General features: G+C 38.4%; 1 protein-coding gene across 1 annotated transcript; it reads left to right on the forward strand.

Moving 5' to 3' along the window:
• The first annotated feature begins 475 nt into the window (after positions 1 to 475).
• LOC117534720 (THAP domain-containing protein 1-like) lies at positions 476 to 11,052 on the forward strand. The gene is made up of 3 exons (XM_034198963.1): positions 476 to 653; positions 1,853 to 2,003; positions 10,314 to 11,052. The coding sequence occupies exons 1-3, from the start codon at positions 589 to 591 to the stop codon at positions 10,782 to 10,784; spliced, it is 687 nt and encodes a 228-aa protein (XP_034054854.1). The 5' UTR covers positions 476 to 588; the 3' UTR covers positions 10,785 to 11,052.
• The last annotated feature ends 4,752 nt before the right edge of the window (positions 11,053 to 15,804 follow it).

Here is a 15,804-nt window from a genome sequence, read left to right on the forward strand (position 1 = left end):
CCACTACATGTATTTAATACCTTTAGTTACTTTACAGATGTGGATGAATGATGTGAAATATAAATGACTACTTTTACTGTCGCTACTTTCACTATATTTTGATGAGAATACTTTTCTATTTTCACTTGAGGAACATTTTGAATGCAGGACTTTTACTGTAACAGAGTATTCCTACACTCTGGTACTTCTATTTTTTGCTCAAGTACAAGATCTGAGTACTTGTACTTTTACTCAAGTAAAAGATCTGAGTACTTCTCCTTTTACTCAAGTAAAATATCTGAGTACTTCTCCTTTTACTCAAGTAAAAGATCTGAGTACTTCTTCTTTTGCTAAAGTACAATATCTGAGTACTTCTACTTTTACTAAAGTACAGATCTGAGTACTTCCACTTTTAATCAGTAATACAGTATATTGCCATGACACTCCGATACAGCAGGTGGCGGTATGCACCTTACAACTTGGTTTGCTTCCTGCCAGAAAAACCAAAGAAGAAGATGAAAAACCAGGGCACTTCCGTATTGGCTTCACTTTTCGGACCCGGAGCAGATCTTCTTCTTCTTATTGTCTGGAATTTATTTCGGTTACAAAATGAGTTGTTCATCCATGGGATGTAATAATAGATCCTCTAAGCGTTCCGGTGTTAGTTTTTTCCGGTAAGTTTCTTGATTTTGTTTCAGCTGGCTTTCGATGGCATGAAAAATGAGGCCGAGCTAACCAAGCTAACAAACACTAGCTGATGACGTCAGAGTTTGCAATTAGCATTGTTTTTTTTATTTTAATGACATTTTCTGCAAACTATACGCATCAAAGCTGTATTGCTGCCCTTCAGTGATGGGATATAATGAAGTACATGTGCTCAATTTCTGTAATCAACTCTTCATTGGTTTCTCTATTCATATCAATCAATAAGTCAGAGCTGGAAGAAGTACTCAGATCTGTACTTGAGTAACAGTAGAAGTACTCAGATTGTACTTGAGTAACAGTAGAAGTACTCAGATTGTACTTGAGTAACAGTAGAAGTACTCAGATTGTACTTGAGTAACAGTAGAAGTACTCAGATCTGTACTTAAGTAACAGTAGAAGTACTCAGATTGTACTTGAGTAAAAGTAGAAGTACTCAGATTGTACTTCAGTAAAAGTAGAAGTACTGATATATTGTTCTTGAGTAAAAGTAGAAGTACTCAGATCTTGTACTTGAGTAAAAGTAGAAGTACTCAGATCTTGTTCTTGAGTTAAAGTAGAAGTACTCAGATCTTGTTCTTGAGTAAAAGTAGAAGTACTCAGATCTTGTTCTTGAGTTAAAGTAGAAGTACTCAGATCTTGTTCTTGAGTAAAAGTAGAAGTACTCAGATCTTTTACTTGAGTAAAAGTAGAAGTACTCAGGTCTTGTACTTGAGTAAAAGTAGAAGTACTCAGATCTTGTACTTGAGTAAAAGTAGAAGTACTCAGATCTTGTTCTTGAGTAAAAGTAGAAGTACCAGAGTGTAGGAATACTCTGTTACAGTAAAAGTCCTGCATTCAAAATGTTCCTCAAGTGAAAGTAGAAAAGTATTCTCATCTAAATATAGTGAAAGACAGTAAAAGTAGTCGTTGTGCAGATTGGTCCATTTCAGAATAATATGATATGTTTTATAATGATTGATCATGAAAGTGTTCTCAAAGCTGGTGAAGGTGCAGCTAGTTTGAAGTACTTTGTATACTGCAGGGTAGCTGGTGGATTTGAATATTGATTATTTTATCAGCCTTTTCCTGATAAATAGTGCTAATTGATTTCACTTGAGTGTCTTATTGGGTTAATTTGTTTATATAAGGTGTCATTGTATAAAGTAAAGTCTGTTTGTTTCTCCCACAGATTTCCTTTCTCCGACAGCATCAGGCTGAGAACATGGCTGTGGAACTTGAGGATTATGAACTGGAGCCCGTCCATCAGTTCCCGTCTTTGCAGCGCACATTTTGAGAAGGATCAGTTCCTCGAAGACAATGAGTATAAACCCTTTAAGAAGGTGCTGATTATTACACAGATAGATTTCTAAATGTATAATACTAAGTCAGAGGTGGGAAGTAGTACAAATACTTCGTTACTGTACTTAAGTACATTTTTCTGGTATCAGTACTTTACTCCACTACTTATTTTTCTGACGACTTTTTACTTTGACTTCTTACACTTTGAACCCAAATACCTGTACTTTCTACTTCTTACATGTTGAACTCAAATACCTGTACTTTCTACTTCTTACCTGTTGAACCCAAATACCTGTACTTTCTACTTTCTACATGTTGAACTCAAATACCTGTACTTTCTACTTCTTACATGTTGAACTCAAATACCTGTACTTTCTACTTTCTACATGTTGAACTCAAATACTTGTACTTTCTACTTCTCACATGTTGAACTCAAATACCTGTACTTTCTACTTTCTACATGTTGAACTCAAATACCTGTACTTTCTTCTTCTCACATGTTGAACTCAAATACCTGTACTTTCTACTTCTCACATGTTGAACTCAAATACCTGTACTTTCTACTTCTTACATGTTGAACACAAATACCTGTACTTTCTACTTCTCACATGTTGAACACAAATACCTGTACTTTCTACTTCTTACATGTTGAACTCAAATACCTGTACTTTCTACTTCTTACATGTTGAACTCAAATACCTGTACTTTCTACTTCTTACATGTTGAACTCAAATACCTGTACTTTCTACTTCTTACATGTTGAACACAAATACCTGTACTTTCTACTTCTTACATGTTGAACTCAAATACCTGTACTTTCTACTTCTTACATGTTGAACTCAAATACCTGTACTTTCTACTTCTTACATGTTGAACACAAATACCTGTACTTTCTACTTCTTACATGTTGAACTCAAATACCTGAACTTTCTACTTCTTACATGTTGAACTCAAATACCTGTACTTTCTACTTCTTACACGTTGAACTCAAATACCTGTACTTTCTACTTCTTACATGTTGAACACAAATACCTGTACTTTCTACTTCTTACACGTTGAACACAAATACCTGTACTTTCTACTTCTTACATGTTGAACCCAAATACCTGTACTTTCTACTTCTTACATGTTGAACCCAAATACCTGTACTTTCTACTTCTTACATGTTGAACACAAATACCTGTACTTTCTACTTCTTACATGTTGAACACAAATACCTGTACTTTCTACTTCTTACATGTTGAACACAAATACCTGTACTTTCTACTTCTCACATGTTGAACACAAATACCTGTACTTTCTACTTCTTACATGTTGAACACAAATACCTGTACTTTCTACTTCTTACATGTTGAACTCAAATACCTGTACTTTCTACTTCTTACATGTTGAACTCAAATACCTGTACTTTCTACTTCTCACATGTTGAACTCAAATACCTGTACTTTCTGCTTCTTACATGTTGAACTCAAATACCTGTACTTTCTACTTCTTACACGTTGAACACAAATACCTGTACTTTCTACTTCTTACATGTTGAACACAAATACCTGTACTTTCTACTTCTCACATGTTGAACACAAATACCTGTACTTTCTACTTCTTACATGTTGAACACAAATACCTGTACTTTCTACTTCTTACATGTTGAACTCAAATACCTGTACTTTCTACTTCTTACATGTTGAACTCAAATACCTGTACTTTCTACTTCTCACATGTTGAACTCAAATACCTGTACTTTCTACTTCTTACATGTTGAACTCAAATACCTGTACTTTCTACTTCTTACATGTTGAACTCAAATACCTGTACTTTCTACTTCTTACACGTTGAACACAAATACCTGTACTTTCTACTTCTTACATGTTGAACACAAATACCTATACTTTCTACTTCTTACATGTTGAACACAAATACCTATACTTTCTACTTCTTACATGTTGAACTCAAATACCTGTACTTTCTACTTCTCACATGTTGAACACAAATACCTGTACTTTCTACTTCTTACATGTTGAACACAAATACCTGTACTTTCTACTTCTTACATGTTGAACTCAAATACCTGTACTTTCTACTTCTTACATGTTGAACTCAAATACCTGTACTTTCTACTTCTCACATGTTGAACTCAAATACCTGTACTTTCTACTTCTTACATGTTGAACTCAAATACCTGTACTTTCCACTTCTTACATGTTGAACACAAATACCTGTACTTTCTACTTCTCACATGTTGAACTCAAATACCTGTACTTTCTACTTCTCACATGTTGAACCCAAATACCTGTACTTTCTACTTCTTACATGTTGAACTCAAATACCTGTACTTTCTACTTCTTACATGTTGAACCCAAATACCTGTACTTTCCACTTCTTACATGTTGAACTCAAATACCTGTACTTTCTACTTCTTACATGTTGAACCCAAATACCTGTACTTTCTACTTCTTACATGTTGAACCCAAATACCTGTACTTTCTACTTCTTACATGTTGAACCCAAATACTTGTACTTTCTACTTCTTACATGTTGAACTCAAATACCTGTACTTTCTACTTCTTACATGTTGAACTCAAATACCTGTACTTTCTACTTCTTACATGTTGAACTCAAATACCTGTACTTTCTACTTCTCACATGTTGAACACAAATACCTGTACTTTCTACTTCTTACATGTTGAACTCAAATACCTGTACTTTCTACTTCTTACATGTTGAACACAAATACCTGTACTTTCTACTTCTTACATGTTGAACTCAAATACCTGTACTTTCTACTTCTTACATGTTGAACCCAAATACCTGTACTTTCTACTTCTTAAATGTTGAACTCAAATACCTGTACTTTCTACTTCTTACATGTTGAACTCAAATACCTGTACTTTCTACTTCTTACATGTTGAACTCAAATACCTGTACTTTCTACTTCTCACATGTTGAACTCAAATACCTGTACTTTCTACTTCTTACATGTTGAACCCAAATACCTGTACTTTCTACTTCTTAAATGTTGAACTCAAATACCTGTACTTTCTACTTCTTACATGTTGAACCCAAATACCTGTACTTTCTACTTCTTAAATGTTGAACTCAAATACCTGTACTTTCCACTTCTTACATGTTGAACCCAAATACCTGTACTTTCCACTTCTTACATGTTGAACTCAAATACCTGTACTTTCTACTTCTTACATGTTGAACCCAAATACCTGTACTTTCTACTTCTTACATGTTGAACCCAAATACCTGTACTTTCTACTTCTTACATGTTGAACCCAAATACTTGTACTTTCTACTTCTTACATGTTGAACTCAAATACCTGTACTTTCTACTTCTTACATGTTGAACTCAAATACCTGTACTTTCTACTTCTTACATGTTGAACTCAAATACCTGTACTTTCTACTTCTCACATGTTGAACTCAAATACCTGTACTTTCTACTTCTTACATGTTGAACACAAATACCTGTACTTTCTACTTCTTACATGTTGAACTCAAATACCTGTACTTTCTACTTCTTACATGTTGAACCCAAATACCTGTACTTTCTACTTCTTACATGTTGAACTCAAATACCTGTACTTTCTACTTCTTACATGTTGAACTCAAATACCTGTACTTTCTACTTCTTACATGTTGAACCCAAATACCTGTACTTTCTACTTCTTACATGTTGAACACAAATACATGTACTTTCTACTTCTTACATGTTGAACTCAAATACCTGTACTTTCTACTTCTTACATGTTGAACTCAAATACCTGTACTTTCTACTTCTTACATGTTGAACTCAAATACCTGTACTTTCTACTTCTTACATGTTGAACACAAATACCTGTACTTTCTACTTCTCACATGTTGAACTCAAATACCTGTACTTTCTACTTCTTACATGTTGAACTCAAATACCTGTACTTTCTACTTCTTACATGTTGAACTCAAATACCTGTACTTTCTACTTCTTACATGTTGAACTCAAATACCTGTACTTTCTACTTCTTACATGTTGAACTCAAATACCTGTACTTTCTACTTCTCACATGTTGAACTCAAATACCTGTACTTTCTACTTCTTACATGTTGAACTCAAATACCTGTACTTTCTACTTCTTACATGTTGAACTCAAATACTTGTACTTTCTACTTCTCTCATTTCCCAAACAGCTGGTTCCTTTAGTCTGAATGTGTGTTTGGTGCGTGATCATTATTCTTTAGAGTCATTGCGTGCCTATTGATTTGAACACGATCCGTGTATCCATCATTTCCTGGTCTTCTCTAAAGAAGAGGGACCAATGGAAACGTTGTCATGTTGCCGTTGTTCAGCATGGAAACATTCATTAGCTAACAATGACTTTATTGTTCTATTAATATAAAGGGAGGTCAGGTACTCTTTAAAACAGCTGCTAGCTATGGGTACTTTTTACTGAAGTACACTTCAAAGCCTCTTTACTTTCACTTGAGGAAAGAAGTTTAGTCAGTACTTCTACTTTTACCAGAGTATTTTAAAACACGAGTATCTGTACTTCTACTTGAGTAAAGGATGTGTGTACTTGTGCCCTCTGTACTTAGTGCGGAAAGCTGCTGAAACACAGGGGTTGTTGTTCGGTTTAAATTCATCTGAATGCCTGGAAACAATAACATCACAATGTCTGTGATCATGACGCCACTCTGTGCCAACATCACGTCTTATTGCTCCTGCCAACATCTTGTGAACATTCAAGTATAATGTCCAAACAATTATAAATGTTCCAGTAAGTTAATCAGGTGGCATTTGGGATAAAAAAACTGTGATATTCAGAAAACGAAAATGTTGTATTAATACATGTTTAATAATCTCAAAAATAATTTGCCACGCTATCAAAGTTGTTGACTCTCTCTACTTCCCTGCAATAACATTTTGAGTGTTTCTCATTGGGCAAAAAGCACAATAATCAAGACACATTTTATCTGATGGCTTTTTCTTTCTTTCGAATTCCTTAATGTAAATTATTTTGACTTTGATATTTGTGTAGTAAAAATCTGATAATGTGAATATCCTTTTTTTTTGTTGAGACTCTGCAACCTCACCACTAGATGGCACTAGATTCTACACTGTTACACTTAAAGGTCACCTGTTATGCAAAATCCTCTTCTTCATGTCTCTTCTTCATCAACATGTGTCCCCTCTTCTTCATGTCTCTTCTACATCAACATGTGTCCCCTCTTCTTCATGTCTCTTCTACATCAACATGTGTCCCCTCTTCTTCATGTCTCTTCTTCATCAACATGTGTCCCCTCTTCTTCATGTCTCTTCTACATCAACATGTGTCCCCTCTTCTCCATGTCTCTTCTACATCAACATGTGTCCCCTCTTCTCCATGTCTCTTCTACATCAACATGTGTCCCCTCTTCTTCATGTCTCTTCTTCATCAACATGTGTCCCCTCTTCTTCATGTCTCTTCTACATCAACATGTGTCCCCTCTTCTTCATGTCTCTTCTTCATCAACATGTGTCCCCTCTTCTCCATGTCTCTTCTACATCAACATGTGTCCCCTCTTCTCCATGTCTCTTCTACATCAACATGTGTCCCCTCTTCTTCATGTCTCTTCTACATCAACATGTGTCCCCTCTTCTTCATGTCTCTTCTACATCACCATGTGTCCCCTCTTCTTCATGTCTCTTCTACATCAACATGTGTCCCCTCTTCTTCATGTCTCTTCTTCATCAACATGTGTCCCCTCTTCTTCATGTCTCTTCTACATCAACATGTGTCCCCTCTTCTTCATGTCTCTTCTACATCAACATGTGTCCCCTCTTCTTCATGTCTCTTCTTCATCAACATGTGTCCCCTCTTCTTCATGTCTCTTCTACATCAACATGTGTCCCCTCTTCTTCATGTCTCTTCTTCATCAACATGTGTCCCCTCTTCTTCATGTCTCTTCTACATCACCATGTGTCCCCTCTTCTTCATGTCTCTTCTACATCAACATGTGTCCCCTCTTCTTCATGTCTCTTCTTCATCAACATGTGTCCCCTCTTCTTCATGTCTCTTCTACATCAACATGTGTCCCCTCTTCTTCATGTCTCTTCTACATCAACATGTGTCCCCTCTTCTTCATGTCTCTTCTACATCAACATGTGTCCCCTCTTCTTCATGTCTCTTCTACATCAACATGTGTCCCCTCTTCTTCATGTCTCTTCTACATCACATGTGTCCCCTCTTCTCCATGTCTCTTCTACATCAACATGTGTCCCCTCTTCTCCATGTCTCTTCTACATCAACATGTGTCCCCTCTTCCTCATGTCTCTTCTACATCAACATGTGTCCCCTCTTCCTCATGTCTCTTCTACATCAACATGTGTCCCCTCTTCTTCATGTCTCTTCTACATCAACATGTGTCCCCTCTTCTACATCAACAGCCTCTTCTTCATGTCTCTTCTACATCAACATGTGTCCCCTCTTCTTCACGTCTCTTCTACATCAACATGTGTCCCCTCTTCTTCATGTCTCTTCTACATCAACATGTGTCCCCTCTTCTTCATGTCTCTTCTACATCAACATGTGTCCCCTCTTCTTCATGTCTATTCTACATCAACATGTGTCCCCTCTTCTTCATGTCTCTTCTACATCAACATGTGTCCCCTCTTCTTCATGTCTCTTCTACATCAACATGTGTCCCCTCTTCTTCATGTCTATTCTACATCAACATGTGTCCCCTCTTCTTCATGTCTCTTCTACATCAACATGTGTCCCCTCTTCTTCATGTCTCTTCTACATCAACATGTGTCCCCTCTTCTCCATGTCTCTTCTACATCAACATGTGTCCCCTCTTCTTCATGTCTCTTCTACATCAACATGTGTCCCCTCTTCTTCATGTCTCTTCTACATCAACATGTGTCCCCTCTTCTTCATGTCTCTTCTTCATCAACATGTGTCCCCTCTTCTCCATGTCTCTTCTACATCAACATGTGTCCCCTCTTCTTCATGTCTCTTCTACATCAACATGTGTCCCCTCTTCTCCATGTCTCTTCTACATCAACATGTGTCCCCTCTTCTTCATGTCTCTTCTACATCAACATGTGTCCCCTCTTCTTCATGTCTCTTCTACATCAACATGTGTCCCCTCTTCTTCATGTCTCTTCTTCATCAACATGTGTCCCCTCTTCTCCATGTCTCTTCTACATCAACATGTGTCCCCTCTTCTTCATGTCTCTTCTACATCAACATGTGTCCCCTCTTCTTCATGTCTCTTCTACATCAACATGTGTCCCCTCTTCTCCATGTCTCTTCTACATCAACATGTGTCCCCTCTTCTTCATGTCTCTTCTACATCAACATGTGTCCCCTCTTCTTCATGTCTCTTCTACATCAACACGTGTCCCCTCTTCTTCATGTCTCTTCTACATCAACACGTGTCCCCTCTTCTTCATGTCTCTTCTACATCAACACGTGTCCCCTCTTCTTCATGTCTCTTCTACATCAACATGTGTCCCCTCTTCTTCATGTCTCTTCTACATCAACATGTGTCCCCTCTTCTTCATGTCTCTTCTACATCAACATGTGTCCCCTCTTCTTCATGTCTCTTCTACATCAACATGTGTCCCCTCTTCTTCATGTCTCTTTCTACATCAACATGTGTCCCCTCTTCTTCATGTCTCTTCTACATCAACATGTGTCCCCTCTTCTTCATGTCTCTTCTACATCAACATGTGTCCCCTCTTCTTCATGTCTCTTCTACATCAACATGTGTCCCCTCTTCTTCATGTCTCTTCTACATCAACATGTGTCCCCTCTTCTTCATGTCTCTTCTACATCAACATGTGTCCCCTCTCTCAGAGGGGCGTGGGGAGGGGCTCCTTATTTTCATCTAAAGTAACAGACAGAGAATCAGCACTTTGGAAACAGGGCTGAAACAGAGGAGATTATGGGTAATGCTGCAATGATCTGTTTGGTGTTTCAGCCAATCAGAGACAGGCTCTGTATATATCTGAGACCTGTGATATATTGATGAAAAACAGAATAAAAGGGGACCTTTTAATTTAAAGAACACAAACATCATAAATTGTCAAATAAAAACAAAATCCTGTGATAAAAATTAGAATACTTTATTCATCCCTTTATTTGAGTTTTGTGACAGTTAAGAATTAAATTAATTGTTCGTCAATAAAAAACATGTATTTTACAATACATACGATAGTGTATAAGTACATGTGTATATAACATTACATTGCATTTAGCTGACGCTTTTATCCAAAGCGACTTACAATAAGTGCGTTCGACCAACAAAATACAAACTTGAAGAATTAAGTTATAATTATTAATATAATTAAGGATACCGACTTGTTCTGTGTTTTCCGGCAGGGCAAGAGGAGGCTGAAGCCCACCGCGGTGCCGACCATTTTCACCTTTGAAGGCGAGAAGAAAAGAAAGGAAGTGAAGCCGTCGTCTCTTCGTCTTCGTCCTGCTGCTTCACCTTCAACACAAAACATAGTCAAGAAGCCAGTCGCTGTGGTCCAGGGCGCATCTGAGGACTTGATCGAGGGAACGACAAGCAGAGGGTCCCAAACATCTCCTCCCCGCACCCCCAAAAAACAGGAGCAAATGTCAGTGTGGAGAGATCACTGCTACTTCATCTCAGAGTCCCCCAAAACTCTGAAGCGCAGAGCAGAGGCGGCGCGGCAACAGCTCGCTGTGGCTCACAAGAAGATGAAGATAAAGTGTCAGCAGACGAGGAGAATGAGGTCCAGCCTCCTGGCGCTGAAGACGAAGGACACGGCGCTCAGGACCAGGTTGAAGGAAGTGGAAAAAGCCCTCGCTGCATTCAGGAAGTAGAGGAGGTTCTGGGTTAAAAAGCCCAGTTAGGTTAGCTGATTAAAATGAGCCCAATCTGAATCAGATGTATTGGCAAGTTTTACAAATAACTTGTTGTGGTGCATAAGTTAACACAGTGCGGGAAACGATAAGGGCCGCGTTGGAATCCTGAGATTAAATTCTGAGTTCTGTGAAAAAAATTGTGAAGTTTTTTTTCTGGAAATCTCAGAATTCTCTGTTCTGGTGAGTTTTCTAAATCTTGTCACGTTTCCAAATTTGTAAAAAAAAAAATGTTGGGATCGGAGATGAAATCCAAATCCTGTAGTATTTTCAGAAAACAAGAGAATCCTTTAATTTAGATTTTTTACTCTGACTGTTCTGACAGAAAAAATACGAATAATCTTTTTCTAAAATTTGGAAATGTGACAACATTTTGAGATCCGACCAAAAGTAGTTATTTTATTAGTTCTGAAAAAAATTCTGAGAAGAAAAATATGGAAGCCTGTTAGCGCCACAGGAAAAGAAAAAAAAAATCCTGTAAGTCAATATAATGAGATAGCTAAGTCATTATAATGACTTAGCTATCTCATTATAATGACTTAGCTATCTCATTATAATGAGATAGCTAATGACTTAGCTATCTCATTATATTGACTTAGCTATCTCATTATATTGACTTAGCTATCTCATTATAATGAGATAGCTAAGTCATTAGCTATCTCATTATATTGAGATAGCTAAGTCATTAGCTATCTCATTATATTGACTTAGCTATCTCATTATAATGAGATAGCTAATGACTTAGCTATCTCTTTATTGACTTAGCTATCTCATTATATTGACTTAGCTATCTCATTATAATGAGATAGCTAAGTCATTAGCTATCTCATTATAATGAGATAGCTAAGTCATTAGCTATCTCATTATAATGAGATAGCTAAGTCATTAGCTATCTCATTATAATGAGATAGCTAAGTCATTAGCTATCTCATTATAATGAGATAGCTAAGTCATTAGCTATCTCATTATAATGAGATAGCTAAGTCATTAGCTATCTCATTATAATGAGATAGCTAAGTCATTAGCTATCTCATTATAATGAGATAGCTAAGTCATTAGCTATCTCATTATAATGAGATAGCTAAGTCATTAGCTATCTCATTATAATGAGATAGCTAAGTCATTAGCTATCTCATTATAATGAGATAGCTAAGTCATTAGCTATCTCATTATAATGAGATAGCTAAGTCATTAGCTATCTCATTATAATGAGATAGCTATCTCATTATAATGACTTAGCTATCTCATTATAATGACTTAGCTATCTCATTATATTGACTTAGCTATCTCATTATAATGACTTAGCTAAGTCAATATAATGACTTAGCTATCTCATTATATTGACTTAAGACAACTACCAGCAAGTCAAAGCAATACTGAGGGTCCGGTCCACAGAGAGGGGACAGAGAAGAACGGAGGTTGTTCTCCCAGGAGCTGGGGAAAACCAGGGTGTCCTCACAGATTGTGAGAAGAAAGCCCCCCGTGGTGGTGGATGGTGGGCCGGACCCTCAGTGTCCTCTCCACTTTCAGATCAGAGGAACTCCAAGAAAGGCTGGACTCCAGAGAGCATTCTGTGTCAGACCCCCCTCGAACCTTGTGTCTTCTTCAGATGAGTCCTGCAGCTCGCTGGCAGAAGAAGGCTACAAGGTTACTTCTGAAGTCTCCTCTGCACTGAAATGCTTCTTCATTTGAGTTCCTTCTCTTTGCTCCAGGTCTTTCTCCTTCTCTGCTCACTAAAGAAATCAGCCCTTGGTCAAACTGCATGTTTCTCTTTGGCAGCCAGGTGCATGAACACACTAACAGTTGTTTTTTGTTTTTGAGTAATCGAGCAGCTCTTCAAAGCCATCAAAAACATCCCTCAGAAGATGGCCTTTTTTTACCCATGAAATGATCCGTGCATGCTTACAGATTCTCACAGACACACACACACACGGAGAGGGAGGAGAGGTGTGTGCTGGTTGTGCACAGGCCTAAAAAAAGTGTTGTTCTACCACCTGTGAGAGCACCATGCAGGGGGGTGTACTACGAAGCAGGATTTTCGCTTAGCGGCTAAATTCAGGGAAAACTCCGGCTTTCCGGTCCTACGAAGCTGGTTCTCTTTTTAGCAGGCTAGATCTCCATGGTAACTGATGCTTAGCGGCTAACCTGGTCGGGACCAGGGGGGTATAGCCTACTACGAAGCTGGTTCAACCTAACCTGGATATGTTTGAGTTAGCCGGTTGGCCTAATCCAAAACATACGCGCTCTCGCTAAACGGTCCTACGACGCTGGTTATCAAGTGGATCGCTCAAGCCAGCCGTGTCCTATCTAGTTAGGTGTTCACATGAAAGGGGTGGTATCTGGAGCATTCGACCAATCACAGACATGGAGAAGCGCACTGACAGCGCAGCGTCATACTTCCTGAATGAAAAGTGAACTTTAATACTAGTCAAATATGAAGAAGTTAAACTTTAAAACATCCATGACTTAAACACTTGATCCAGGATCAAAGCCACAGAGCTGCACCTGCAAGGTGAATACAGCTGGGAACAGAACAAGTGTTTGAATGCGTACATTAACAGGTTTATGATATCACAGCCCCGTCTAAGACACGATCTGACTTTCATTACATCTGACTCGAGTGTTTCGTCAACTTAATGTGTTGCTTAAAATAATGCTTCTGCATACAGTCTGTGACACTGTGAGTGTTGCACGGCCAGATACGGCTCAGCTGACTCAGATCAGGAGATGATACATTATGAAGTGATATGCCGCGGACTGTACTTAATGTTACTCTGATCCGGTTACTTATGTTGTGGTAGATATGTGGTAAGTGTTCTTAACGCTAATGTTATAATAGTCAGATTGCTCTGAAGATGGAGGTGATATTCTATTCATGTTCACGTTCACACAGTCGCTGATTTTTGCCGGCTGTCTTTCCTGCAACGGCAGCTTTTCTGTATTTCCTTTCTCCTGTAATATGACTTGATCGCTTTAAACTCCGCACACTGAGCTCTGATTGGTCAGCAGGCGGTGCTTTCACTGAGTTGATCTCTTAGCCTGCAACCTAACCTGGTCCCGACCAGGGGGGTATACTACGAAGCAGGATTTTCGTTTAGCAAGATAACTTCTGGGATTTCCGGTCCTACGACGCTGGTTCTCTTTTTAGCAGGCTAGATCTCCATGGTAACTGATGCTTAGCGGCTAACCTGGTCGGGACCAGTTTAGGTTGCAGGCTAAGAGCTCAACTCAGTGAAAGCACTGCCTGCTGACCAATCAGAGCTCAGTGTGCGGAGTTTAAAGCGATCAAGTCATATTACAGGAGAAAGGAAATACAGAAAAGCTGCCGTTGCAGGAAAGACGGCCGGCAAAAATCACCGACTGTGTGAACGTGAACATGAATAGAATATCAACTCCATCTTCAGAGCAATCTGACTATTATAACATTAGCGTTAAGAAAGCTTACTTAAATATCTGCCACAACATAAGTAACCGGATCAGAGTAACATTAAGTACAGTCCGCGGCATATCACTTCATAATGTATCATATATTTTCTGATCTGAGTCAGCTGAGCCGTATCTGGCCGTGCAACACTCACAGCGTCACAGACTGGATGCAGAAGTATTATTTTAAGCAACACATTAAGTTGAGGAAACACTCGAGTCAAATGTAATGAAAGTCAGATCGTGTCTTAGACGGGGCAGTGATATAATAAACCTGTTAATGTACGCATTCAAACACTTGTTCTGTTCCCAGCTGTGTTCACCTTGCAGGTGCAGCTCTGTGGCTTTGATCCTGGATAAAGTGTTTAAGTCATGGATGTTTAAAGTTTAACTTCTTCATATGTCTAATATTATAGTTCACTTTTCATTCAGGAAGTATGACGCTGCGCTGTCAGTGCGCTTCTCCATGTCTGTGATTGGTCGAATGCTCCAGATACCACCCCTTTCATGTGAACACCTAACTAGATAGGACACGGCTGGCTTGAGCGATCCACTTGGTAACCTGCGTCGTAGTACAGTTTAGCGAGAGCGCGTATGTTTTGGATTAGGCCAACCGGCTAACTCAAACATATCCAGGTTAGGTTGAACCAGCTTCGTAGAACAGGCCTCTGGAAGCTCACAGAGTCAAAGCACTGGTGGCTCTGATTCATATCTATCGGTTACACACACTCACTGTATACGATAAGACACTTTAAGCTCCACTGTTGCTATTGTTTTTATTGATGCTTTAATTAAACACAGCAGGTTAATAATGCACAGGCCACCTGCCAGAAAGTCAGAACAGATCATAGTTATAGGTCATGGTGTAAAAACATGGACAATTTACTGCATTTCTATCACGCTTATCCAGTCTGTACCCTCTCAGAGCAGCACGAACACATTTACAGCCATTCAGAGAGAGGCAGACGCTGCTCAGAGAAACTAACAGTGCATATATCCCGTATATCCCTTCACAGAACTAAAGTATGCTTTTAAAGAAAGTTTAATCAGATGATGGTCATCAAGTTTCTAATCAAAGCTGATCTGTAAAACATAAAAAGGCCAATCCTGCAAATTCACCACATGTGAAAAACGAGACATGCTGCAAACCCAACCCCAGCAGGGGGTCTGGGGGGGATTGTCCCCCAGGAGATTTTTTGAAATATTAACATATAAACCAGGGGTCTTCAACCTTTTTTAGGATGAGAGCTACTTTCAAAAAATAAAACAAGTCATGAGCTACTTTTACTTTACAATAATTTAAAAAAGTTAAAAGCATCGATCTGGTGCACTTTGAGAGCAACATGAAGGGATTCATGGATACAGCTCTCAACACTCATGAAACAGAGCTCTATACTTTTAAATAAGATCTCAACCAATAACAAATCATTTAAACTGGTTTGTTTTATAAACTCCTCTCTCTTATCTTATGTTACCTAGTTAGCATTCTTTCTTTTTATTTATGCACATTTGACTAATCACTCCCCTTTAAACTGTGTTTTGTATTTATTTAATTTTT

This window comes from Gymnodraco acuticeps, unplaced genomic scaffold (genome assembly GCF_902827175.1).
Source record: "Gymnodraco acuticeps unplaced genomic scaffold, fGymAcu1.1, whole genome shotgun sequence".
Classification (NCBI taxonomy): domain Eukaryota; kingdom Metazoa; phylum Chordata; class Actinopteri; order Perciformes; family Bathydraconidae; genus Gymnodraco; species Gymnodraco acuticeps.

Bases quoted from the DNA above. Each gene is read 5' to 3' on its own strand.
- LOC117534720 (XM_034198963.1), top strand. From the start codon at position 589: ATGAGTTGTTCATCCATGGGATGTAATAATAGATCCTCTAAGCGTTCC. The intron at 654-1,852 runs GTAAGTTTCTTG...TTTCTCCCACAG, and splicing joins TCCGGTGTTAGTTTTTTCCG to ATTTCCTTTCTCCGACAGCA. The intron at 2,004-10,313 runs GTGCTGATTATT...GTTTTCCGGCAG, and splicing joins AGTATAAACCCTTTAAGAAG to GGCAAGAGGAGGCTGAAGCC.